Source organism: Anthonomus grandis, chromosome 6 (genome assembly GCF_022605725.1).
Source record: "Anthonomus grandis grandis chromosome 6, icAntGran1.3, whole genome shotgun sequence".
In the NCBI taxonomy this organism is placed as follows: Eukaryota; Metazoa; Arthropoda; class Insecta; order Coleoptera; family Curculionidae; genus Anthonomus; species Anthonomus grandis.
The window spans coordinates 4,762,523-4,790,253 of NC_065551.1; the positions used below are offsets into that span (position 1 = coordinate 4,762,523).

General features: G+C 33.1%; 1 protein-coding gene across 3 annotated transcripts in view; it reads right to left on the reverse strand.

The window, feature by feature from the left end:
* Positions 1–27,731, reverse strand: part of LOC126738016 (ralBP1-associated Eps domain-containing protein 1) — an 88,624-nt gene that overhangs the window by 13,237 nt on the left and 47,656 nt on the right. For all 3 annotated transcript variants that reach the window (XR_007661187.1, XM_050443178.1, XM_050443177.1), the window contains exon 10: positions 22,635–22,734. Coding sequence is in view for 2 of the 3 variants with exons in the window: in XM_050443178.1 (XP_050299135.1) it covers positions 22,635–22,734 (100 nt within the window). In the remaining variant the exon portion in view is untranslated. The remainder of the gene's footprint in view (positions 1–22,634; positions 22,735–27,731) is intronic.

Genomic DNA, 27,731 nt, shown 5'->3' on the forward strand with positions numbered 1-27,731 from the left:
TTTTTTCTCCCTTCTTAAAAACGGGCACTACTCTTGCCCGCTTAAGAGCAAAAGGAAAAATTTGGGTAGAAAGACTCTCATTGATCACATTGGAAATGGGTCCGGCTAAGTGAATCCCAACAAACTTTAAGACGAATACCGGAATTTCATCCAAGCCAGAGGAAAATTTATTTGGAAGGTTCATCAATATCTTAAAGATATCCCGAGAATTAACAGGATTGAGAAATATGGTTGGATAATCATTATGCAAGTCATGTATATTGGAGTTACAGCTTTGTTGATGGTCAAGAGTAAAATGTTTAGCAAATAATTCGGTGATTAAAGCTGGGTTTTCAATGGACTGACCATCTTCCCTTAAAACAATATTGTTGTTAGTTTTATTTTTACCTGACTCAGATTTTATGATTGACCATGCTGATTTTATCTTGTTTTTTGAATTTTGGATTTTGTTATCATTTATAGACTTTTTATAAAAGGAGATGTAACGTCGATATTGTTTCCTTTCATGTTTGTATGTAACGTAGTGTTCCCTAGAATTAGTATATTTGTACCAAACATAGAGATCTTTTATGTAGTTTGAATATCTTTTTATCTCTGGTGTAATCCAGGTTGGCTTCTTATTTTTCAACCTAGTCGTACATATTGGAAAAGCCAAATCAAAATAATAGAAGAGAATACGAAAGAAAGTATTATATTTTCCTTCAACTCCTTCAGCCGAATAGACCTCCTCCCATGCCTCCGACGTCAGCATATTGTAAAATCGATTCATGTTCTGTGTTGAGAATTTTCGTCGCTTCACAACCATACCACATTGGGGAACCTCCATCTGTCTCTTAAAAACACAAATTTGAGGATAATGATCAGACAGATTAGAAACAAAGACTTCAGAAGATATGACAACACTTGAGTTCATATTTGTAAAGATGTTATCCAACTGAGAGGCACAGTGAGCAGTGATTCTAGTGTTGGAGTTAATGTAAGGTATTAGACCAAAAATCTGCATTAGTCCAAGCAAGGTCATCAAGCCATGGTCATCAGGATTACTAAAGTTAAAGTTAAAGTCTCCTGAAATAATAAAAGAAATTTTGTTATTATACATCTCATCAAGTAGGTTAGCAAGATTGTGGAGAAATAATTGGCTGTTACCACTAGGTGATCTGTAGACACAAACAACTATTATGGAATTATTGCTATTAATAACAATTTTAGAAATGCAAAATTCAAAGTCTTTTTCTGTGCCAGTCTGTAGACTGTTTACTTCCTCTACTTTAACATGATCACTGAGATCATCTTTATAAAATATAGCAGTGCCACCTCCTTTTGAACAAGAGCGACCATAGTAACTTGAGAGGTTATACCCATGTATCTTTACAAGTGTTATGTCCTGGTTTTTTTGCCAATGTTCAGTGATTGTGAGAATGTCAGGAGATAGTGTAGCCAGCAGAACCTCGAGCTCCAGAACTTTATTGTTTAAGCTTTGCACATTGTAGTTAAGCAGCTTTAGTGCAGAATTACTGAAAGTATTTGTATTTGGTGACAAGTATTCAGCGTTTTCATGCTTCTTGCGATGCAAATCCCGTATAGCAACTGTTAGGTTAGAATGCAGACTCATGTGGCTTGTTGACTTCTCTGATGATGGTCTAAAAAATTACGACCACGCGAGAAGTTGAACCTTTCGAAACTTACTCCACGTGGCCAGAAATTCTTATCATACACTAAGTCTTTGTGGACGGGGCTTACGCCAATCATATATCTCTTCCGCTCAGATTTTGTTGTCTTGGGTAGACATTCTTTAATGGTTACGTTTTCTGGAACGGTATCAATGTGCTTTGCTACGTAGGTTCTAATCACCTCGCTAGTAATTGCTTTCGAGATTTGGCTTAGGTACAACCATATTTTTCTGTCCTCGTTTTTTTCAGTAGCTTGACCGAATATAGTTCCATCCTCCACACGCGTTCCTATGTTTGCTCTTTTTCTTGTGGGCATTTTATGCTCAGAGATAGAACTGTAAAGGATCAATAACCTTCAAAATATTTTATAAGCAAATTATATTATATTCTAGTTATAGGAAATGGTGCAATCTAAATAATATCTGGTATTGTTACCATGGGTACATTAACCTTAAATAGCTTAGTAAGCATTAGGTATTATTCCATATATTATAATATACCAGTCCAATGACATTATGTATTTTGCTGAATAATTAATTAGGAAGTGAATTAAACAATATATGTAATATAATTGGGTATTAATAAAATGTGATTGATAGCAGCAACAAGGGACGTCTTATTTTACATGGCGATCCTGCCAGGATCTCAGGGATCAACTTATAATACTATATAATCAATTTACAAGCATAGTCAGGGAGTCATGGGAGTCTTTGGATCTTTTGGAGAAAAATATTTGTAGACAACATTTTAATTATATTAGGGATAAAATAATAAAATCTTTTCTAGCATTAAAACTGAGGATTATAATACCACAGTCAATTTTTTCAAAAATAAATATTAACGTCTTAGACAGTGAAGACGAAAGCGACTACGACGAGGAAACTAAGACTAATATTTTAACAATGGCGACTGCAACAGATTTCTTTAATCTTGCAAGTAAATTAGTTCCCACTCAATTTGATGGAACATTTGAAAATTTTCAATCATTTTTAGATTGTTTAGAACTGCTTAAAGCAAATTCAGCAGGTCACGAAAATAATGCTTTAGCTTTCATTAAAACTCGTTTAACTGGGAAAGCTCGTAGCTTAATAACAAACGAACAATCAATTGACCAAATTATAGATAAACTTAAAAATAATATTAAGGGTGAAAGTTCTCGATTATTAACAGCTAAACTTTTAAATTACAAACAAAATCACAAGGATGCAACTTCGTACGCAGTCGAAATTGAATCTTTGGCAGACAAATTGCAAAAATCTTTTATTTCAGAAGGCGTTCCAGCACAAGTTGCACAAAATTACACCGTAGAAACTACGGTAAAATCTCTCACTCAAAATGCAAGTAACGAAAAAACACGTTTAATTATGCAAGCCGGCACTTTTAGAACAATAAATGATTGTTTGACTAAATTTATGAATGTTAGCTCTGACCCTAACCAATCTAACGTATTTCGTTTGCATCAAACTAATCGTCGAAACTATCGCGGTAGAGGTGGTCAAAATGGATATAGAAACAGCGACCATCAACAAGTCTTTAATAATAATCGCGGAAGATTTAATTTCAGGGGTTCTCGAAGAGGGCGTGGTAACTATAACTATAACTGTAACTATGACAATAATTACCGACAAAATTTTAATAATAACCAGCAAAACTATTATAATAACAATAGATCTTCAATAAGATATACTAGCGCAGAAATTCCGGAAAAACAATCGAGCCCCCAACCGGTTCGATTGGGGGAAATGGAAAATTAACTAATATATTTCATCTAGATCTTACACTTTCAAATTTCGTATTACTTGATATAGATATGACTAAATCTAAAAATGTACTGCTAGTCGATACAGGGGCTGATATTTCCATTTTTAAACGCGCAAAAGTTGATAATAATCAGATTATTAACATAGCTAATAGCAGCAAAATTAAGGGCGTAACAGACGGGTTAACTAAGTCATTGGGTGATACGGAAACTGTAATTTGGCTCGAAGATCAAGGGTTACCTCATAATTTTCATATAGTAGATTCCGATTTTCCTATTCCAGGGGATGGTATTCTCGGACGTGATTTTTTAGCTAAATATCAGGCAGTTATTGACTATTCAAATTGGACCCTAAGTATGCAGATTCGGGGCTTCAAATATGTAGTTCCTATATTTAGTGGTCCAGAGAAAAATACAGTTCACATTTCCCCTCGGTGCGAAGTCATAAGACAAGTCGATAGCCTAAAAAACCTATCACAGGATTCAGTAGTTTCAAATAAAGAGTTACACCCAGGTGTTTTTGTTGCTCGATCTATTATTAATGGGAAAAATCCCCTTGTAAGAATAATTAATACGACATCTGAAAGCGTAGATATAGACCTTTCTAAATTAGAAGTCACTGACCTTAGTCATTTTAATGTATATAAGATTGACATAGAACCCAAAAATCGTGAAATCCAATTAGTAAACGAACTTAATCAAAATAATATACCGCAATTTGTAAAGCAAGATGTTTTAAATTTATGTAAAGAATTTTCCGATATTTTTGCTTTAAAAACTGACAAATTATCTGTTAACAATTTTTACACTCAACAATTAAAATTAAGTGACCCTAAACCAGTGTATATTAAAAACTATAGAACACCCCGAGTTTTAAAAGATGAAATTAATCGACAAGTCGAAAAAATGCTTGATCATAACATAATAGAACCATCAACTTCAAATTATAATAGTCCGGTACTATTAGTTCCTAAAAAATCCATAAATGGACAGAAAACTTGGAGATTATGTATTGATTTTCGAGTAGTGAATAAATCGCTTATTGCAGATAAATATCCGATTAGTCGAATGGATGATATTTTAGATCAATTAGGTAGGGCTAAGTGGTTTTCAGTAGTCGACCTCATGTCAGGTTTTCATCAAATACCTCTTGACGAATCTTCTCGTGATATAACCTCATTTAGTGTCGAGAAAGGGTCTTTTAGATTTACTAGATTACCTTTTGGGTTATCAGTCAGCCCTAATAGTTTTCAACGAATGATGTCCTTTGCATTTTCGGGTATCACACCGGAGAAAGCATTTCTCTATATAGATGATTTAATCGTTATAGGTTGTTCAGAACAACATCATTTAGGAAATTTAAAAAATGTTTTTGAAACATGTAGAAAATTTAACTTGAAACTAAATCCACAAAAATGTGATTTTTTTAGAAAAGAAGTTACCTTTCTAGGTCATAAAATTACAGACAAAGGCATTTTACCAGATGAATCTAAATATAATACCATAAAAAACTATCCCATTCCGAAATCTGGTGATGAAGTAAAACGATTTGTAGCATTTTGCAATTACTACCGCAGATTTATACCAAATTTTGCTGAAATTACACATCCTCTAAATAAATTAACAAGGAAAAATACCGAATTTGTGTGGTCAATGGATTGTCAAAATTCTTTTTCTTTACTAAAAAATGTCTTAATAAGTCCCCAAATTTTACAGTATCCCGATTTTAGTAAACAATTTATTCTTACGACGGACGCATCAAATATCGCGTGTGGAGCAGTTCTCTCGCAAAACAGTAATGGTAATGACCTACCTGTTGCATATGCTTCTCGTACGTTTACTAAAGGAGAATCACACAAACCAACTATCTTAAAGGAATTAACGGCAATCCATTGGGCAATTAAATATTTTCGTTGTTATTTATATGGACAAAAATTTTTAGTTAAATCGGATCATCGACCCTTGGTTTATTTGTTCTCAATGAAAGATCCTTCTTCTAAACTCACCAGAATGCGTTTAGATTTAGAGGAGTTTGACTTTGAGATAGAATATATTAAGGGTAGTGAAAATGTTGCTGCTGACGCGTTGTCAAGAATTGACTTTGAAAATGTAAAGAGTATTACAGAAACAAGCTCACAAATTTTTGTTTTAACTAGGTCACGAACAAAACAACTAGTTAGTGACGCAGCAAAAAATCCAACTAAAATCCCAAATTCAATAACAGAACCTAAAATTTACGAGACATTAAATAATTATGATATATTAAAAATGCCCTTATTAAAATTCGAGCTCGAACGCAATTATGTAAAAATATTAGTCTATTTCAGAAATAAAATAAATGTAAATGTTAATATGCCTGTCATTAATGATGATTTTGCGTTAGCGCAATTATTGTCTAAGCTTGAAAAAATAGCTGATGACTGCAATTTTAAAAATATGAGATTAAGTATAAGTGATAAAATTTTTACGAGGTGCACCGTAAATAATTTTAAATATAAAGGGCAAGAAATATTAGAAAAATTAAAAATTGTACTATTTTCTCCCCCAAAGGAAATAAACGATAAAAAAGAACAGCTTAAACTTATTGAAAGATTTCATAATGACCCTTTACTAGGAGGTCATTGTGGACAAAAAAGAGTCTTAAAGAAGTTAAAATCATTTTATCGTTGGAAAAATATGTCTCGCGATGTCGCTCATTATGTTAAGAAATGTCATAAGTGTCAAGTTAATAAGCCTGGTTATAAACACATTGAACCATTAACATTGACACCTACACCCCAAAAAGCTTTCGATATTGTTTGCATTGACACAATTGGTCCTTTTCAAAAATCAAATCAGGGTAATTCTTATGCTGTTACGATCCAGTGTGAACTAACAAAATATGTCGTGATAATTCGAATCCCCAATAAAGAAGCGTCAACAGTGGCTAAGGCTATTTTTGAGAATTTTATCCTTATATACGGTTCCATGAAAGAAGTCAGAACGGACATGGGAACTGAATATAAGAATGAACTTTTTAAAAACCTTACAAATTTAATAAAAATTACCCATAAAACGTCTACTCCTTATCATAGCCAAACAATAGGTGGTTGCGAACGTAATCACCGGGTTCTTAATGAGTTTATGCGAATGTATGTAAACGAAACGCGTTTAGATTGGGATATATGGACTAAATATTTTGCATTCTGCTATAATACAACACCAAGCGCATATCATAATTATACCCCATATGAATTAATTTTTGCTAAACAAGCGGACCTTCCAGAATTTCTCAATGGTCAGGTAGATCCATTATATAATTTAGATGCGTATGATAAAGAAATACGTTTCAGATTACAAGCGGCTCATAAGAGAGCTAGGGAATTTCTTGACAAAGCAAAATGTAATCGTAAAGCATATGTTGACCTGAATTCAACTCAATTGTTACTTAAACCAGGAGATTTAGTACTAATCACGAATGAAGATCGTCATAAACTAGATCCTTGGTATGATGGCCCTTCGACCATCATAGCTGTACAAGGTCCAAATTGTGTTATAAAGGATAATAAAGGCAAAGAGTCTATAATTCATAAAAATAGGCTTAAGAAATATGTAAACCAAATGTAAAATATAATTTCATTGTAATAATTTTAAGATTAGATTTAAGTTATTGAGCATAAGCAGTGAAAAAAAAGTGAAACAAGTATAAAAGCAAACACAGTGTATTTTGGCATTTTTCTACAAAAGTGATTTGTGCGCGGAAATAGTTCAAATGCGAAAAGCTTTAAAATAATTTTGAAAGGCAGTATAGTTAAACAATAATAATTATTATTAACATGTATAGCATTAATTATTTTAAATAATATAATATTGTAAAATATAAACTGGTATCTAGGTAGCTATTAGGGTAAGCAATTTTATGTTTTTTTTTTAAATTTTATTTTGTTTATATAGAGTACAGGTATACACTTTTGTCTTTAGATAATGCCCTTCACAAGTGGCCATAGTGAAGGTCATTCTCTAGGAAAGGGAGGTGTAAAGGATCAATAACCTTCAAAATATTTTATAAGCAAATTATATTATATTCTAGTTATAGGAAATGGTGCAATCTAAATAATATCTGGTATTGTTACCATGGGTACATTAACCTTAAATAGCTTAGTAAGCATTAGGTATTATTCCATATATTATAATATACCAGTCCAATGACATTATGTATTTTGCTGAATAATTAATTAGGAAGTGAATTAAACAATATATGTAATATAATTGGGTATTAATAAAATGTGATTGATAGCAGCAACAAGGGACGTCTTATTTTACAGAACGACCATCGACTTTGACTTCAGTCGATAGTTGTTGCCCAGCTCTAGTCTTCCGTCTTCTTTCAACTAGTAGAAAACCATCCTTCGTTTCGGTTGCTACTTGCTTATGGCCACTTGCTTCGAGGCTAACTTCAAGCTGCTCGGTGACAGTATCAGTTGTGTTTGGAAGTGGTACCTGCATATTTGGGATGTTGACATTATTCTGTTGGGATTTTTTGTTACCTTGGTTTATGTTTTTTGTCATCTTATTTTCCTCTAAAAACTGATTTTTTTCTTTTAAGAGGGCAGTATTTTCCACTAATAATAGGTTTTTTTCCTGTAGTTCTTTAACAAGAGTTCGTAATAGTTGTACCTCAGTTGTTTGGTCGACATTAATGGTTTCCGTTTCTAGATATTCCCTGTGGTTGGAGGTTAAGTCGTGATCACAACATGTTAAACGAGTGGCGTCAATAAATTGCACTTTTTTGGAATAGTCGCGTTCGGCACAAGATCTATGAAATGCTTTTCCACACTTTATGCATACAATTGTACTTGACTTAGTAGATTTATGGCACTCAAAATAGATATTTGATGACGAGTCACTTGACGATGCGTTCTTGCCGCCCGCCATCTTTTTTCGTTCTTGTAAATAATGTCCTATACCTAAGTGTAACCGTTTTTGACATATTTTTAATTTCATGTGAAAAATTATTTTTATAAGCCCTAACAAGAATACCGATTACTCCCCTTTAGTAGCCTTTATTTATTGGTTAGTTTTGATTTTATTTTAAAGGAAGGACCACTTAAAAGACTATTTTAATATTTAGCTAAAAAAAAGATACAGGAAGGTGAAAAACTAGCATTACAAAATAAAATAAAAAAATCATTAAAAGTCAATCTTTTAAATAGAAACCCCCTATTATTATTATTTTTTCATAAAAAGAGTTAAAAATAAGGTTAACTTTGTATAAGGTTATCTAGTCCAAAAATTGATAGTTTCTGAAATATTGGCAGTTTAAATTTGGCTTAATATTAAAAGCCGGATAGTAACACGCTCATTAACAACGCAGCAGGATTGTATGGAAAGGGTTAGACAAGCATTTAAAAGTTTATCTCCAGAGCCAATTAGAGCGGCAAACCATGACGAGCTAATTCGCTGCTGTGAAAAATGTTTAGAAATTCGAAAGCTTGGGGTCCAGGTGTACCCCTAGGAACTTCATACTAGTAACATCAGCGTTTTCAGCCTGGGTGTCTCTAAGAGCAAAAACAGCACTGCCAGTCTTTGTCTCATTGAGCAGGAGCCTGTTGGCACAGAACCACTCTTTGGTGGTCGACTATGCAGACCTTGAACCCCTAAGAGTGTCCGGAAGTGTGTCAGCTGCAAAGGAGACCGTGGTGTCATCGGCGAAGAGTGTGTATGTAGCGTTTGATTCAATGCTTGCAAGGTCGTTAATATAAATTAAAAATAGTATGGGTGCAAGGACAGAGCCCTGAGAAACACCAATATTAACAACACTCTCCCCCGACAACACCCCAGACACCCTCACAGCTTGTAGCCTGGTCCTAAGGTGTGACTGAATTAACTTGACACTCTGTGGACAGAAATTGTATATCTGTAGTTTTTTCAGGAGTATCCCATGGTCCATATAATCAAACGGCTTACTTAAGGCGCAAAACAAAACAGTGCTGAATTGCATACTATGAAAGGATTCCAAAATGCGGGACACCAGGTCAAGAATGCCAAGAGTTGTGGTCCTGTTTTTTCTGAAACCAAACTGTGATCCAGAAAAATAGTTGTTACTTTCAAAAAAATTTGTAATTTGCAAAGCCATGGCCTTTTCTACTATTTTAGAGATACTTGGGAGCAATGAAACCGGCCTATACTGCCCTCCATAAGCTAATGGGCGTATCTGCAACAACAGTGTTTTGAGATAATGAAGGTTTTGTATTTTTTAACGTGCCACCTATTACGATAAACTTCACTAAAATGAAAGAAAAGATATGGAGTTTATAGTAATTTTTTCTTAAAAAATCAGTGGCATTAATAAAAACTGCAACTTGTTTTTAGATTTTGAGTTATGGCAGATACCCCTATTTTCCTTAGTATCGTTTTACCATTTGCTGATTAAATTAAAAGATGTCTGAACTATGACATTTAATACATATAGAATAATGTTTGAATATTTTTATCAACTTATAAAAAGTGATTAAGTAATAAAAATACATTCGTTAAAATACAGTTTTACTGCCTCAAATTCAAAAAAATCTTACAAGATTCCAAATGATTCAACAAAAAAACTCATATGTCTTCTTCGTCTTCTTCTACCATTTCAGATTCTTCAGAAAGAACCGGTAACTTTTCCCAAAACGCAAGCCTATTTCTCTGGAAATCCTTTTTTTTTGCACTTTGGCGTTTAAAAAATTTAACTCGACAAAATCGTCACAAATCTATATTTGTAAGTCAAAGTAAACTCTCTGGATGTGCACCATTTTATTTAGGTATGGTCGACTTGGTTTAATATTTTAAATTTTATATTGAGAGCTGTGGTCTAACCAATTGTAGACATTATTATGTTGCATATTTATTACCAAAACTTTATCACTGTTGCGACAACGCTGCATTTTGTACACAGTCTTCAAAATCAGGAAAATCATAAACTTTTCCTTTTTTTTTAAGGGACATCTCAACCTGGTGGTGGAATGAATCCGCCGACATGAAAGTGTGGCCGGGCTCAAAATATTTAATTTCCAGTTTTTCAAGGCTAATTTCATCTGAATTTACTATGCTGACAAAAAATGATAAAAGTGCCCAATTTTTATTTTGCGCTGAGCAATTATCAAGCCACAGAATTATTATGTTTGTCATCCCTATGTCGTAAAAAAAATGAATAAAATGTGCTAATGATATCACTTTTTGAGCATCCGGCTGCACCTTCATGCCAAATAACTGCTATGGGCTTCCTGTTCTGTTGTTTAGTCCCAGGTACAAAAGATTCATTGAATGCTATGATTTTCCCCGTAAATATTACTTCCTTCAAGGATTCATATCTTGGAAGAACCAACTCAATTAACGCCACCAAAATGATTTGACTGTGACAGACGTATACAAGAGCCTTACTGACAGCCGTTAATAGTTTAATACACATTTAATACTAACAACACATTTAATACTTTATAGTATCAGAGGCGGAGCATTTATGCCACATTTAAAGTATTTGCATTTTCGTAACTACAAAAGGCTTGCTAAATGCTACGCTAAAAGGGCGAATGTGACAAAATGCATGTAGATATGCACTTTTAGCGTAAAAATTGTTGGATACGACCATTTGGCATAGTAGTATGTGTATGTATTGCAGATAGCTAATATTTTATTAAGATTTTTAAGTTAGATGGACAGCAGATACGCCTTTTAGCATTACAAATAAGGTGATATACACACAACCAAACTTATATGGAATCACCTTGTATTAATACGAAATATTTTAGAAAGATATTTTTTGTTGCAAGCAATAAAAAAGTACAAGTATTTACTCTCAAGGACAGGCAGATTAATAATAAATAATAATGTTTTACCTAGCAGTGTCGATTTTACTGTTTCACTTGCAAGTCGCATCAAATTTATAATTTATTTATTTTTGAAAACTAAACAAGAATGCCATACATTGGGCTATCGGAAGTTCAGAGGGGAAGAATTATTGCTCTGGCAGAACAAGGCATGTCACAAAGGCAGATAGCTAGAATGGTGGGGGTTACACAAGGCGTTGTTTCAAAAACATATTCAAGATTTCTGGAATTGGGAACCTTAAAAAACAGACCAAGGAGAAGTCGTGAAAGAGCAACTACTGAAGGTCAGGATCGCTTTTTAGCTCAAATAGCAAGAAGAAATCCCACAACATCTCATCCAGAGCTTCAAAGGCAACTTTTACAAGCTACGGGTGTGAGTGTTTCTGTCGAAACTATTAGAAGAAGACTTCGCGCTCGGGAATTATTTAGCAGAAGACAGTTAAGGGTTCCAGAACTTTCAAGGCAACATAAAATTAACCGTTTAAATTGGTGTTTGGAGCATGAAAATTGGGATATTGAAAATTGGAAAAATGTCTTATGTTCGGATGAAACCAGAATAGGACTACGATCCGATGACCGGCGGATTCGCATTTTAAAAAATAGAGGGAGACAAGCTAGACTTCGTGCTGCCAAACCTATCCCGAAATACAAAGGAGGTACTGTAATGTTTTGGGGTGGAATTATGATTGGTGAAAGAACTCCTTTAATTCCAATTCGCCAAACTCTAACAGGTCAAAGGTATGTAGATTTGGTATTGCAACCTGTAGTTAGGCTCTGGCGAGGTGGTTTTGGCATTTTTTTTTATTTATGCAAGATAATGCCCCTCCACATACCAGCAGAGTTGCAAAATGTTTCTTAGAAACGGAAGGTATTGCCGTTTTAGAGTGGCCTTCTTGCCCACCGGATCTTAATCCTATAGAGCACTTGGGATAAGATAAAAAGAAAGATTAGAGCTCGCCAGAATGCTCCTGGTAACACTGAGCAACTTATTCAAGCGGTTTTAGAGGAATGGACAAATGTTCCCCAAGAAGACATTGACAATTTGATAAATAGCATGCCTCGTCGAATTCGTGCTTGCATCGATGCTAGAGGTGGCAATACTGATTATTAACATTTAATTTTAAATTAACTTTCTTGTTAAATTGTCATATTCAGAAAAATCATTTTTATAGAAATCTACAATTTTTGTTTTTTGTTCTATTATTGTGAAAATTGTAATCAGTTTTATTATTTTTTTTTAATAAACTTGGTTTTGAAAAAGTGCCCTTTAATCCTCAATGACTATTTTTTAAAATAAATTCAATTTTGCGAAATTACTGGGTGATTCCATATAAGTTTGGTTGTGTGTATATTATGGGCTATCCAACAAGCCTTTAACCCAATTTTCGATAAAATGTCAGATTCGCCCTTTACGTTAAGCAGGGCAGTATAGTTCTCGGGATCGTCAATTTCTCCTTTTTTAAATATGGGTGTTTAGAACTGCTGGAAATGTATTCTTGTATGCCTTTTTTAGAACTGCTGGAAATGTATTCTCTTTGAAACATTGATTTATCAAGTGTGTAAGAGGGCTTATGATAATATTTTTTATAACCTTAATAATGCCAACCTTCAAGCCATATACATCACATTTTTTTTTATTTTCTAAGTTGTCTATGATATTCCGGGTCTGGTTGAATGGCACCTCAGTAAAGGAAAAATACTTTGAGGGATTTGCGTTGAGGTTCTTTAGAAAAACCGTGTTTCAGTCTGGTATGTCTTTTATTAAGTTGTGAGCAATCCAAGAAAAATGATTATTAAACTCATCTGGAGTGATGTTATGAGCTCGAGGTGGAAAGAAAAATTTTTTATTATAAAAAATGCGCAACTTACAATCTCAATTGACGTGTCCGAGCGTTTTTCCGAACACGCTTCCATTTATTTATTATCGAATTTATTCCAAGTTACAGACTCGCGCTGTATACAGTATGTTATATGGTTATAGGTGTATAAACCCCCGTAAAGCCTTTATTTGTTGACCGAATATATTATTTTATTGTTGAATTGGTATCGAAAATGTACTTTTAAGGAGTACATTTTCGATGCCATAATATAATTTACTTTTGGTCATTATTTTTGAAAAGTTCTGTGAAGTATTTTTTTTTATTTAAAATTGATGACGGGTTCGTATTAGGGATGACGTGAAATATATAATTTTAAATATACCACTTTGTGGATTAAAATATCTACAATTACAAAAGCAATGAATATACTTTCTGTCAGTCTGATGTATACAAGGTGGCCAACCGAAAACAGTTCAGCAAGGTTTGGGACCCTGTTTTAAATTTTTTTTTAAACGGACCCTTGGTTTTTTGATTTTAGGGCGAAATTTTTTTTAAATACTTTTAACCTCTTAACATCAACCCTCAAAATCTTAAATAGGAATGGGGATCAAGGGATAGCTTATTTTAAAAATCTTTTTATTCTATACTCTATTTCAGAAGTGTGTAGAGCAATAAAACCTCATTAGGTATGCAAAAGTGGTACATGGCGATCCACCAATATTTTATGCCACTACCTTAGTTGGGTATTAGTTTCAATGTAAAATTCTTTCTTTTCGTTGATTGCAGGTAGTGCCACCCGGTTTTGGGTCAATTTGTGAGTTTTGCCCATTGTTACCCACTGATAAACATTGAAAACGGTTCGGCAAAGGCGTGCAACTGGGACTTGTTTTTTACCTTATAATTAATGTACTTAAATGCTATTTTATTTTAGAAAGTTACTTTTGTTTAAATGGAATAATATATTTTTTTCACAAATTTATTGAACATAATATGTAGAGTAAAACAGTTGAAAATGTCACTTTTGGATCTGGCACTTTTTGAACAGTGTATAACAATTTTAAATTATAATAGATTGTAGTCTTCTTCGTCATCTGACGAACTGTCATCACCTCTTGACATTATAATTAAAGGATCGACTGTCTGATCGATGAGGTTGTCAAGATCCCACATTTTGTCCTCTTGCTTAATTACATGCTGGACTGCTTTTCGCCAATTCTCTGGTGTCGCTTCCGTAATGGCTTGATCAAACAGTAGCTTAACATCTTTCATTTTAAAAGTCGTGTTTTGTCTTGCTACAAATCCTTTTACCTGCGCCCATATCAGTTCTATAGGATTTAGTTCGCAATGATATGGCGGTAAGCGCAGTACAGTTATATTATATTTTTCGGCTATATCTTCCACGGCGTATTTCATGAAACGAGTTTTGTGTAAGTTTGCTATTGCCAGCAGTTCTTTTTTTATCAAATTTGCTTCAAACGCAATACCTTTTGCAGTCAGCCAATCGATAATTTCTTGCTTTCTCCAACTTGAAGTTGGCGTCTTCTCTATTCGCCGTGAATGATAGCTTGCGTTATCCATAACCACCACCGAATTAGCCGGAAGAAATTTTATCATTTCACCAAAATAGTCCTCGAAAACGTCTGAGTTCATGTCTTCATGGTAATCTCCTGTGCGAGTCGACTCAAAGGTTAGCAGACCTTCTTTTAAAAATCCCTCTTCGCTTCCAATATGTGTGATTATAAGTCTTTTTCCTTTTCCCGAAGGTACTTTAATACCCGTAGACAGGCCTTCTATGAAAGCTTGGCGAGCACCGGTTATATTTTTGTCTTGCCACATTTTTTGGACTATATAACCTTCGTTAATCCACGTCTCATCGAGATAAAAAACTTTCTTTTGCTCCCTGCGGTACTGCTTGATACTTCTCAAGTATTGTCGTCTCCAACAAACAATTTCGTCGCTCTCCAGTAAAAGTGCTTTGCGGTTATGCTTTTCCCAGGCAAAATCCATATTTTTTAAAGTTTTCCATAAAAGTTTTCTACTTATCAATGGAATACTGTCATCTCGGCCAAGCTCCATTAAAATTTTGTCTAGGGTGGGTATTTCCTTTTTAAAATAAAAAGAGTGAACTTTTCTTCGAATTATACATTTAGCATTTTCATCAAGGACTTTTGTAGGTCGTCCTGGCTTTTGCTTGGGAGATTCCACTTGACCTGCTACTTTTCTTTCCCGCAACAATTTGAAAATGGTGGACTTTCCAATTCCACTCATTCGAGAACATTTTTCAACAATTTCTTGCACAGTAAAACTAGGGTAATCGTGTTTTATGCAATCATGTACATTTAAAATAATAACTTTTTCACTCAGCGATAGTGGAGAATTTTTAGTACATCTTTTCGTTGGACTGAATACCTCCATTTTTTAAATATTGGGATAATAATATTGTGATTACACTACAGCGTAGCAGTGACTACTAACGTTTAAAATATGATTTAAAAGTATTTATAGTCTGTATATATTACCTGACCCCATTTTTGCATGTTACAAAGCGTTAAAAGATAGGTACCTATACAAAAGGATTAAAAGTATTTATTTAGTATTTAATCTCTTTCAAAATAAAGGCATTTAATCCGTGAAAATTAAATTCATAAATATTATAAGTACCTGCGCCTATGAACTACCACGAAATGTAGCCAAACAGAACGGAATTCCCCAGTTTATTGCTCTATACACTTCTGAAATAGAGTATAGTTACAACCGCCAAGTTTGAAATTGCTGACTTGAGTTTTCGCAGTCTGTCAAAGATTTTGAAACAACACCATTGTTTAATACTTTTAGAGCTAGTTTTTAGAGGTTCTTGATTTACAAAATAAAAACGCTCGCACCCATCGATTTTTGATTTTAGAAAAACGATTTTTTGTTTAAATTTTTAACCCCACAACTTTAATCCCTTTAGCGGGGGCGACATTCGCCCTTATTTTTTAAATGGAAAGGAATGTGTTGTGATACATCTTTTGAAAGGGCATTCAATTTTCTGTACAATAGCACTTTCTTTTTTATATTTGAGCTACGCATCGCCAAGCAATGGAATTCTAAACATTTTACTGGATATTTTAGTGTTGTGTAAGTAAAAAATAGTTTCTAAACTATCAAAAATTAATCAACCGAGTTTATCTTCAGTAAACAAATATTAAAACGATAGTAGGGGAAGTCTTTTCTCCAGAAATAAAATGCTAATCCTCTAATTTCAGGAGTGATGCATTTCGGCAAGTGTTCTTGCCATCATCAGACTTGAGTTACTTAACACATACACAAATTCTAAACAAGTTTCAAAGATTGTTGTAAAGAGAATTACTGTAAATAGTAAATGATGTTTCCGATAAGATCCGGAATTAAAAAAAAAACAGTAGTTTGGGATTATTTTACAAACAAACCTAAACTCGATGCAAAACAAGCCGTTTGTAACGTATGCAAGAAAATTTTAAAATATCTTTAGAATAATTTTATATTACCATTATTTGCCAAATAAAATATGCTTACTTCTATTAAAAAAAAACTAAAAGAATTAATTATTTCGTATTTACTTTTAGGTAAATTACAAACTTAAATTGTATTTAAAAGTCGCATACTTTCGTCCTACACCCTATAGTAATTAATCACAAAAAATAATACCAGTTATGTTTATTATAAATAAACATTAAATATTTTATAGAAAATAAAATAAATAAGATCTATTACTATTAATCATTAAAAAGATGAAAATGAAAAGAAATGGCAACACAGTTGAAAATCTTGCTTTCGCCGCTTTAGTCCATACTCCTATGACAAAGCTCAATTGACGTATGACGATTATATTTCATCTTTTAATTTTTTCCATCACTCGTTCAAAGCAATCGAACTATTTTTTCGTAATCGGCTGCTACCGATTATTTTCATAATCGAATTATGAATGTTTCTTAAAAGGCTTGACAATTGTCACTGCCTTTTGGGCATGATTGCAAAGGATTCTTGGGTACTTTCAAACATGTTGTCAACAGATGAGTACATTTTACAGTAATGAAGGCGTGAATCTCCACAATACTCATTACCGAATTCGCACTTGATGCGAAGTCCAGCAACAAGGTCGTCGGTCTGTAAATTGTTGGGCAGGAATATTTAGAGGTCGAATTATCGGTCCATTTTTTTTAAATAATACACTGCTGGTGCAAATTATTTGCAGTATTTAAGAGAGGAATTATTAATTATATTAAGTTATTATATTATTAACTATATAAGTGCTACTTGAAATTCAGCAACAAGTGCTGTTCCAGCACGACAGCTGTCCAGCTCATTTCGCCCTAAATGATCGGGGATTTTTAGATGCTAACCCTAGTAAATGGAATGGGCGGTACCATTCAATGGCCGGCTAGAGCATCTTAAAGTCTAGTTCAGAGATCTATTAGAATCTTTGATGTGTCGCAGATGCCGCACTAAATAGTCCGTGCGCCTATGTCGTATTTATTGTCGCATGATATATATGTTTAAATGGAAAAATTTTATATTGTTTATCTATGAAATCATTTTAAATATACGTAGAACCCAAACTTTTATACTATTTTTTATTTTTCTTTCGAAAATTGCCAATTTTTAAAAAGAAAATAATATGAAAAAATTGACCGCGGACTAAAATCCAAGCATCTTACAGACTATTTTAAACACTTCCAGCACTCACAGACTTGTCGCCTCTTTTTAGCCAGTCTATTAAACAAAGATAAAACACCTGCGTTCTGGCGATTCCTACTTTAGGCTGTGCAAGTGATTGTGTATCTCTCTCTATCCCACTGATTTTGAGAATTACGGGGCCGTACCCAAATAAATTTTTGGACTGTTTTTGTATTACTTTCGACGTGTTTTTAAAGAGATCTTTAAGGATGTGTCTATCGCCTTTAAAATAGTTGTTGGATGGGTCTATCACCTTTAATAGTTGGGAGGGGGGTCATGTGAGGTTAATATTTGATGTGTTTTGCCGGTTATGCTTTTTACACGTTTATGAAAGTAGAGAATTTAGAATTTGGCCTGTATTCGTCTAAATTTGTTGCAGTTTTTACTGTGAGGAAGTGTGTTTTTTTAGCAAATTTTTTGGCAAATGAAGAGGAAAGTGTTAGTGCGGGCTTATGGAGACCGTGGGTGCACAAGAAAGACAATAATATTTATGATGAAAACAATAACAGTGATCTGGACAGTGATTTAGACTTACATAGTTCTGATAGTTCATTGTCTAGGGTTGAAAAAGCAAAAAGAAGTAAGGGAAGTAGAAGCTACAGAGGAAAATCAAGCAGTTTTAAAACGTAATTGTTTAAGTACAGACGCCAAACAAATTTATCTAAATATCTGTAACAATCAACAAAGGAATGATCCTCAGTTTACAAATTATTGTAGTGCTTTGCAAAAAACAGCGTTTTTAACAGGAGTTCCCTATAGTACAATATGCCTGTAAAAAAAGGGATTAGATGCAGAATAAAAAGGAAAGATGCAGAACAATCAAAGGGACTTGACACGGATATTGCCAAATTGCTAAGGAAAGGTGTGGATAAATACAAAAACAATGAGGTTCTGACCATAGAAATGGATAATGATACCGTATCGGCAAGAGACAAAAATTTCTCAGTCTCAACCTTGCGGAGATACCTGATAAAACTCGGATTTAAGCTTAAGATGGTTAACAAAAGAGCTGCTGTAATGGAATTGTCAGGTGGTGTATAGAATATTTAGGAAAATTAAATAATTTTGGGAGGAAGAAAGATCCATATATTATTTAGCCGAAACATGGTATGATACATTTATGATTGATGTATGATTTTCATTCTCTGGGAAAAAATCCCTTTTTTGCCATAGTAAGAAAACCATATTTTAATTAATTAAACAAGTTTAAAATTTTATTTTTTACAGCTTAATGCCCCTGTTTGTCCTTCAGTGACACAATAAAAACTGCTTCCTCCACCATTTTCTGAGAAAACCCCTTTTTTGCTATGGTAAGAAAAACACTGCTTTTATTAAGAAAACAAGTCTAAAATTTTGTTTTTTACAGCTAATTGCCCCTGTTGTCCTTCAGCGACACAATAAAGACTGCTTCTTCCTCCATTCTCTGGAAAAAAGTCCTTTTTTTGCCATAATAAGAAAACCCTATTTTTACTAAATTAAACAAGATTAAAGTTTTGTTTTTTTCAGCTTACTACCCCTGTTTGTCCTTCAGCGACACAATAAAGTATATATAATATGATGCTTTAGTATCCATATGCTGATGTGCGAGATGAAGTTGGAATCCATAACGGCAACAGAGAAACTGTTTTCTTCCTTAATGGAAGAAACTGCTAAAGAACAAAGGCAAAAAACAGAATTTAGAAAATTGTATTAACTCTTTGGGCCAGATTCAAAAGAATGGTTAAATTTATAAAAGTATTTAGTATCTTCGCTGTAGTTTTACGATCCAGTATACTTAAAATGTAGTCTTTTGTATAAGATTTTTAGTTTTTAGTATAAGCATTTATTTTTGTTAATTTTTATCTAATCTCTCCTATTATGCACAATAACTAAATATGAGCCAAACAAATTAATAAATATTACATTCAGATGTAAAGTGTGTTTTTTCATAAGTAAAACTTGTGTCTTTTACACGCATAAGATAAAGACAGCTAGATGATTTTTAATGTTAAAGTTTATTTTAAAAAATATACTTCCACTTTTCTGACTACATATTTATTTTTATCAAAAGAAGTTGGTACTAAATATAGAGATGGGGGTTTTCATGGGTATATTATTATAATAATATTTCATATAATGTATTAATTAAAAAAAAAATAATAAAAGACATTGAATATAGCAGCCAAAATCTTTATTAATAATCACCACCAAGTAAAAATAAATCTCAATACCCAAAAAGGGAATATATAAAATTTGAAGACAAACCAAAACATTTTACACTTTTGTGTCAAAAAGTAAATATTTAATGCCTTAATCCACAGAATAAATTGTACCTAAGTAATTCGTACCACCTATTCTCTCATCACTTGTTATAAACACCCCACTAATGGCGCTAAAAACTAAACTTTATTAAATTAAAATTTTTGGTTAAACTTATTTAACGTGCTTAAATGTTATATTTAAATTAAATATTATCTTGCTATCAACTATCCTGAATTTCTAACTTTATAAAACTAAACCCAAAAATCCCGAATAATAAACTTTTAAATACAAATAAATTTTAAGGCCGGACCTGTGCAACTTTTCACGCTTGAGTGGCTGTGACTCTGAGGTCAGCTGAGGTCTAAGAAAATAGTACCTGGGCGCATGTAGTCAAATTTTACGAATCAAATGAAAATGATTAAAAATCGCTTAGAATATTACTTTATGACTCTTTCCACATAAAATTTTGCGATTTAAACATGCATGTCACGTGACAATACAAGCAACACTAGCACACGGACTATTTGCGGCACATCAAAGATTCTAATAGATCTCTGAACTGAACCATACCTAACATCCCTGGATTTATGGGGTCGAGTAAAAGATATGGTTTTTGCAACAAGACCTGCAACACGACAAAACATGATTGGGAATTAGGGATTGCATGCAGACGCTGTCAGTTGCTGAAGTAGAGACTGCAATTTCGAATACCCAAGAAAAACGGTTTAGTGCATTGAAAATGATGAATGGCATTTTGAACATTTCGGGCGGCACTAAATAAAGTATGTGAATTCGGTTTTTTATATGGACTTATTACATAATGTATTAGCACATTTCCATAATAACTGACATTGATTTTTACTTTTTAAAATTTCTTGCTGTACAAAATATTTTTTTTTTTATAGATTTTGCCACCTAATTTTTAAGCCTCAGTAAGTAAGTAAGTTTTAAGCTCAATATTTTCAGAATTTTCGATACATTGACTCTATAAAATATTTTTTGGTTTTATCTGATCTAAAACAAATTTAGTAATCCATTTATTTTTGGTGGTTTACTGTATGAGTATTTTTAGCCATTTATTTCTTTAATGTACTTATAAACTTTAAAGTTGTGATATTTAGACTCTAAGCTTGATAAATACAATTCCAAGATTTGTTTTGTAGACACATTCTATTGAAATTTTTGTTGTAATATCTTGTGATCTTTGACCATTCTTCACAAAGGCATTCTTAAAACAAAAAACAATCGGATAGTGGTCAGTCATTTGGCAATCAAAAATAAATGATTTTGTATTACCTAAATATAAAATTCCAAAGTTGTAACTCTAGACAAAAGTGGGCTGAATTAAAAAAAAATATTGTTGTAAATAGAAAAATAAATTCACTTCCGACTCATTTAAAAAAACCTAATGAGATCAATTCACATTTTGTTAGCACAACAAATTCAAACTATGCTCCTAACAAAGACCTTTTAGAATTTTACAAGAATAATAAAAAAGTCAGGAATTCTGTTTCACTGAAGTAACAGAGGATACAATTTCTAATATTGTGCTTGGGATGAAATGTAAGGCTTCTGGAAGCGATGATATTAACAGTACTATTTTAATATTGTGCTGCCCCTTTATCATTCCTTATATTAAACATTTAATTAAGTGCTTGAAAGTCGGCCATTCCTATTCCTTATCCAAAAGTAAATAAGCAGTCATTGGGCATAATGGACAGCTAAGATCTATTTCTATCCTACCAGCTATGTCCAAAAGTTTAAAGAAAGTTATGGCAATGCAAATTTCTGTCTTTATTTCAAGTAATAATATTTTGCCAGAAAAGCAGTCAGGATTTTGGCGTGGACATAGTTGTAAAACTGCGTGGGCTGAGATTACAGACCGTATTAATAGGGAATTGGATAACAGCAAAGCGAGCGTTCTGGTACTTCTAGACTATTCACGAGCTTTTGACTTGTCATCATGATGTTTTGTTGAGTATTTTGGTTTATATTGGTTTTCGGTTTAATGCCCAATCTATGATTCAATCTTTTCTAAGTAACAGGATGCAGAGGGTATTAGTTGATGGAAAGTACTCTGAGGTAATGACTTTACACTCAGGTGTCCCACAGGGAAGTGTCTTGGGCCCCCTTCTTTTTACAATTTACACGTCTAATTTTATTAATTCTATTCGCCATTGTGATTATCATTTATATGCCGACACTATTTTATACTCTTTTAAGCCAGAAAATGCGACAGAGGCTCTCCTTAGAATAAATACGGATCTTCGGGCGCTTTGTGAGATGTCCGCGGGTCACATGCAAGGAGGTTGAACCCCTTGAAATTGGTGGCTTTATTATTTTGTAATGATAAACTACGTGAAAATATCTTGAGTCAGTTGGATCTAAGTATCGGAAACGCTAATATTTCTTTTAAAAATTCCTCTAAAAACCTGGGTTTAATTTTAATATTTTTAATAATATTAGTCATTTTATACGAAACCAAACCACTGCTACACGACTTTATTTTAATTAATTCTTTTTTAATTTGAACCAAATAGACCCAGTGCATGAGCCAGGTTTTTTTAGACTCTATTAATGATTATTAATCTACTCTAACCTGTAAACTTCAAAAGCGCCATGTTTCTTTGGTGCCTCATCAGTGCTCTCCTTGAACAGTTTGTCAAAGAGTTTTTTCCTTTCTGCTTCATATACATCCCCTAAAAATGAAAACGACTTAGAACATTGAATGCCTAGAATATGCCTAGCTACAATCGACTTTCCAATATTTCATACAATATATATTTTTTTTAATCCACTGAATATTTATTTAATGTGTTGTATTTTGTAACAGGTAAAAAATGTTTTAGGTTATAACTATAGCCAATTTTTTACGTTTTACGTTACTGTTTTTAGTTTTTTTATATTAAATAATTCTGCCTCGCTACCTATTTTATAACTGTAATTTTTGTAAACGGTGCTTTATGGTTCAGCAGATTTCTTTATTTTGTTTTTGTTTAAAGATATTTTTCCTTGTAATGCCTGTACTCTATTACTATAAGTATATACAGGGTGTCCCAAAATTAGTGGACGAAACGCGAACCCTGTATTCTTTGGTCAAAAACAACCTCACTTTTTCCTATAAACATATATCGGCAAACGGCCCCCAAGGGAGCTACGCCCCTTTTAAAGGGGGCACCTGAAGATGGTTTTTTCCACTTATTTTCGAAACAGGTAAATATAAAAATTTTAAATTTTGGCATTCTCCCAATTTTGATATGCTGAATTTGATTGTTATTTCATAATTTTCATTATTTAGTCAAGTGCGTATCATTTAGGGGGTGAGCCTAAAAAAATACCTAAAAAAAATTGAGTGCAAAGTTTTTGTTTTTTTTTTTCTTTAAATTTTAAAAATTTGAAGCTTTTTACGTAAAAAAGTACCTCTTGGTCAATAACTCTACGAGTTACCATTTTCGAGAAAAACGAATTTAAAAATAACGCTGCATAGTATTATTTTCACTACCAATTTTTATGAAAACTTAGTAGCAGGCTTTGGAAAAAATTGACACACTGCATAATGACATTAACATTTGTTGTAATTGATTAGTTGTCATTTTGCATTCAAATTGTTATACTCTATTTCAGAAGTGTGTAGAGCAATAAAACCTCATTAGGTATGCAAAAGTGGTACCTGGTGATCCACCAATATTTTATGCCACTACCTTAGTTGGGTATTAGTTTCAATGTAAAATTCTTTCTTTTCGTTGATTGCAGGTAGTGCCACCCGGTTTTGGGTCAATTTATGAGTTTTGCCCATTGTTACCCACTGATAAACATTGAAAACGGTTCGCCAAAGGCGTGCAACTGGGACTTGTTTTTTACCTTATAATTAATGTACTTAAATGCTATTTTATTTTAGAAAGTTACTTTTGTTTAAATGGAGTAATATATTTTTTTCACAAATTTATTGAACATAATATGTAGAGTAAAACAGTTGAAAATGTCACTTTTGGATCTGGCACTTTTTGAACAGTGTATAACAATTTTAAATTATAATAGATTGTAGTCTTCTTCGTCATCTGACGAACTGTCATTACTTCTTGACATTATAATTAAAGGATCGACTGTCTGATCGATGAGGTTGTCAAGATCCCACATTTTGTCCTCTTGCTTAATTACATGCTGGACTGCTTTTCGCCAATTCTCTGGTGTCGCTTCCGTAATGGCTTGATCAAACAGTAGCTTAACATCTTTCATTTTAAAAGTCGTGTTTTGTCTTGCTACACATCCTTTTACCTGCGCCCATATCAGTTCTATAGGATTTAGTTCGCAATGATATGGCGGTAAGCGCAGTACAGTTATATTATAATATCTTTTTAACTATGGAAGACTTCGACCCGTGAAAAAGTAGATATTCATTTTATGTATGGGTTTTGCGATGGAAACGCACATGCCGCTGCACGAGAGTATCGGCGGAGGTTTCCTGCAAGAAGGCTTCCACATTGGAAAATTTTTGTTAGAATTCATAGAAATTTACTAGAATATGGATCCTTCGAACGTGCTCGAGGGCAAGGAAGACCAATTGCAAATGATGGTTATGGGAAAGTACTGAATTTAATTGAAGAAAACCCTCAAATATCATTGAGAACCTTAGAAGAGATTACCAATATCCCAAAGTCAAATGTAAGTAAAATTAAATACGATAAATAATTAAGTACCTAATTTGTTATCCAAAAAATTAAATTTAAAGTACTTATAACTGAAAATTGAGCTTGGTATAAATAGTGTTGTTATTAATTATTATCGTCGGATTGCATTAAATTCATTTCAAAATACTCTAATTACTATTATTATTATTATTTACTTTATTTACTTGGATAAGTCTTACCACAAACATCAAACAGCCCAAAACAAATCCTTTTGACGACTAACTGGAATGTTTAGTGGCTTACTAAGGTTTAGGCTTATTTCCTATGAAATTTAAAATATTTAAAAATAATTTCAGATTGGAAGAATGACTAAGATGTTAGGATGCCATCCTTTCCATTATAGAAGGGTTCAGGAGTTAGAAGAAGAAAGTTTTTCAGCTCGAGTAGACTTTTGTCATTGGATTTTAAATCACCCAAATCTTAGTCAAAAAATTTTGTGGTCAGATGAGGCAACTTTTTCTAGGAGTAAGGGCTTTAACAGCCGTAATACTCATTTTTGGAGCATCGAGAATCCGAGTGTAGTTCGACGAACTAACTTTGAGCATAGATTTTCCTTTAACGTATGGGCGGGTTTGATCGGAGATAAATTGATAGGCCCAATTATTTTGCCACACAGGTTAAATGGTCGTCATTATTTAAATTTTCTTCAAAACAATCTCAGAGATTTACTGGACGATGTTCCCATAGAAACTCGGTTGGAAATGATTTCAGCCCGATGGGGCACCAGCCGACAGGTGAGAAACTGGCTGGACAATAATTTTACAGGCAGATAGATAGGCCGAGGTGGTCCAATAAACTGGCCTGCACGATCGCCCGACCTTAATCCTCTGGATTATTATCTTTGGGGTAATATGTGCAATATTATTTATGCCACCGAAATTGATACTCCAGAATAGCTTCAGAGGCGAATTCTCGCAGCTGCAGGCCAAATAAGAGAAAACCGATTCGAAATTCTTAGATCGACCCAACATATTCAAAAAAGATCCAGGTTATGCATTCAGGAAAACGGAAACTTGTTTGAACATTTGCCTCAAATAAAATAGTATTTTTATCTGTTTGCAATTTTATTTGTTAATTTACTTTTGAAGCATGCTATTGAATTTTAATAAAAATTGTTATTAATAATACTACGCAGCGTTATTTTTAAATGCGTTTTTCTCGAAAATGGTAATTCCTAGCGTTATTGACCAAGAGGTACTTTTTTACGTAAAAAGCTTTAAATTTTTATAATTTAAAGAAAAAAAAAACAAAAACTTTCTCATCATGGGCTCACCCTCTAAATGATACGCACCTGACTAAATAATGAATAATGAAAATTATGAAATGACAACTAAATTCAGCACATCAAAATTGGTAGAATACCAAAATTTAAAATTTTTATATTTACCCGTTTCGAAAATAAGTGGAAAAAACCATCTTCAGGTGCTCCCTTTAACTCTTTTCGGCAGTGTGGTACATAAATCGTACCACAAATAAATAGCTAAAAGATGCATAGTGGAACAAAAAATAAACCACCTTTCAAATTCATTTTCCTGTTCGGCACAGCGACATACATATTATATTCTGTACCACATATCCCTACCATATATTAAATGAACATGGATTTGGATTTTTACTATATAATAATTATATAAGTAAGTATAGTATAAAATATACTGCTATCTATACTGCTTAAATATTTCCTGTCTTGACTGGTCAAACGGATTAGATGTTGCAAGAAGCACGTGTTTTTGTTTATAAATATTTAGTGTTGTTTTTATTTTGATAAGGTTTATTTGCGTTTTATGATGTATGTAAAAAACATAAATGCAATAAAAATTAAGGATTATGGTTTGAAAAAAACATAATTTTAATGAGTCCCTAATTTGTACCAGTATGCAATAAGGGTATTTTTTTTGTCAGGCTATAGCTTTCGCTGGCAGCAGTAAATATCCTATAGACTTAAAATTGGTCGATATGACTGAAAAAGAGTTCTACGAGGAATTAGAAATGATAGATAAAGTTCCAAGTGATCAGGAATCAATTATTTCAGAAGAGTCCGACAATGAAAATAATTTCTGTGAAATACAGCCTAATGATATTATGATCAGTAGTGATGATGACTCCAGCGATGATGACGTCCCACTTTCAAGGTATTTACAAAAATCAAATAATCAACCACCTAAAGTTTCATGGTCTACTCAAAATTTACATCTAATAAACCCGGCCGGCGGAAGGTTTTTCTTGGTCTTAATATTCTCATGGGAATCAAACCACTACCTAGTTATAGATACTATTGGAGTGTCGACGAAGACATGCACGATAATTACATTTCCCAGTTTATGGCTGTAAATAGATTCGGTTGGTTGCTTCCAGCCAGGTTCCCCTCAATGACAATAGCGTAATGCCAAAAAAAGGGGATGCAGGATTCGATAAACTGTATAAAGTTAGGCCCTTTATAGATAAAATTAAGGAGAATTTAAAAAAATATTATGATTGTACAAAAAACATCGCAATCGATGAATCAGTGGTAAAATTTAAGGGGCGAAGTGCGTTGAAGCAATATATGCCGAAAAAGCCTACGTGGAACATTCGTTAGGGGAAAAGGTAATACTTAGACTTACCGAGGATCTACAACAAAAAAATCACCTCCTTTTTTTTGATAACTTTTTCAACTCGTATATGTTATTGAAAATCCTCAAAGAACGGGGCATTCATGCATATGGCACAGTTCAGTCGAACAGAAAACATCTTCCAAAAATGACTGAAGATAAACTTTTGAAGCAAGGTGAATATGATTATTCAATAAGTTCTGATGGGATCAGTTTGATTAAATGGAAAGACAAAGAAGCAATCCATATTTTGACTAATTATCATGATCCAACGGTAAAAAGCTCTGTGCAACGAAAACAAAACGATGGTAGTAAAATCCCTGTTCCTTGTCCTATGGCACTAGTGGACTACAATAGTAACATGAACTTGGTGGACCGTTTCGACCAAATGAAATCATCTTATGAGCTAGATCGTAA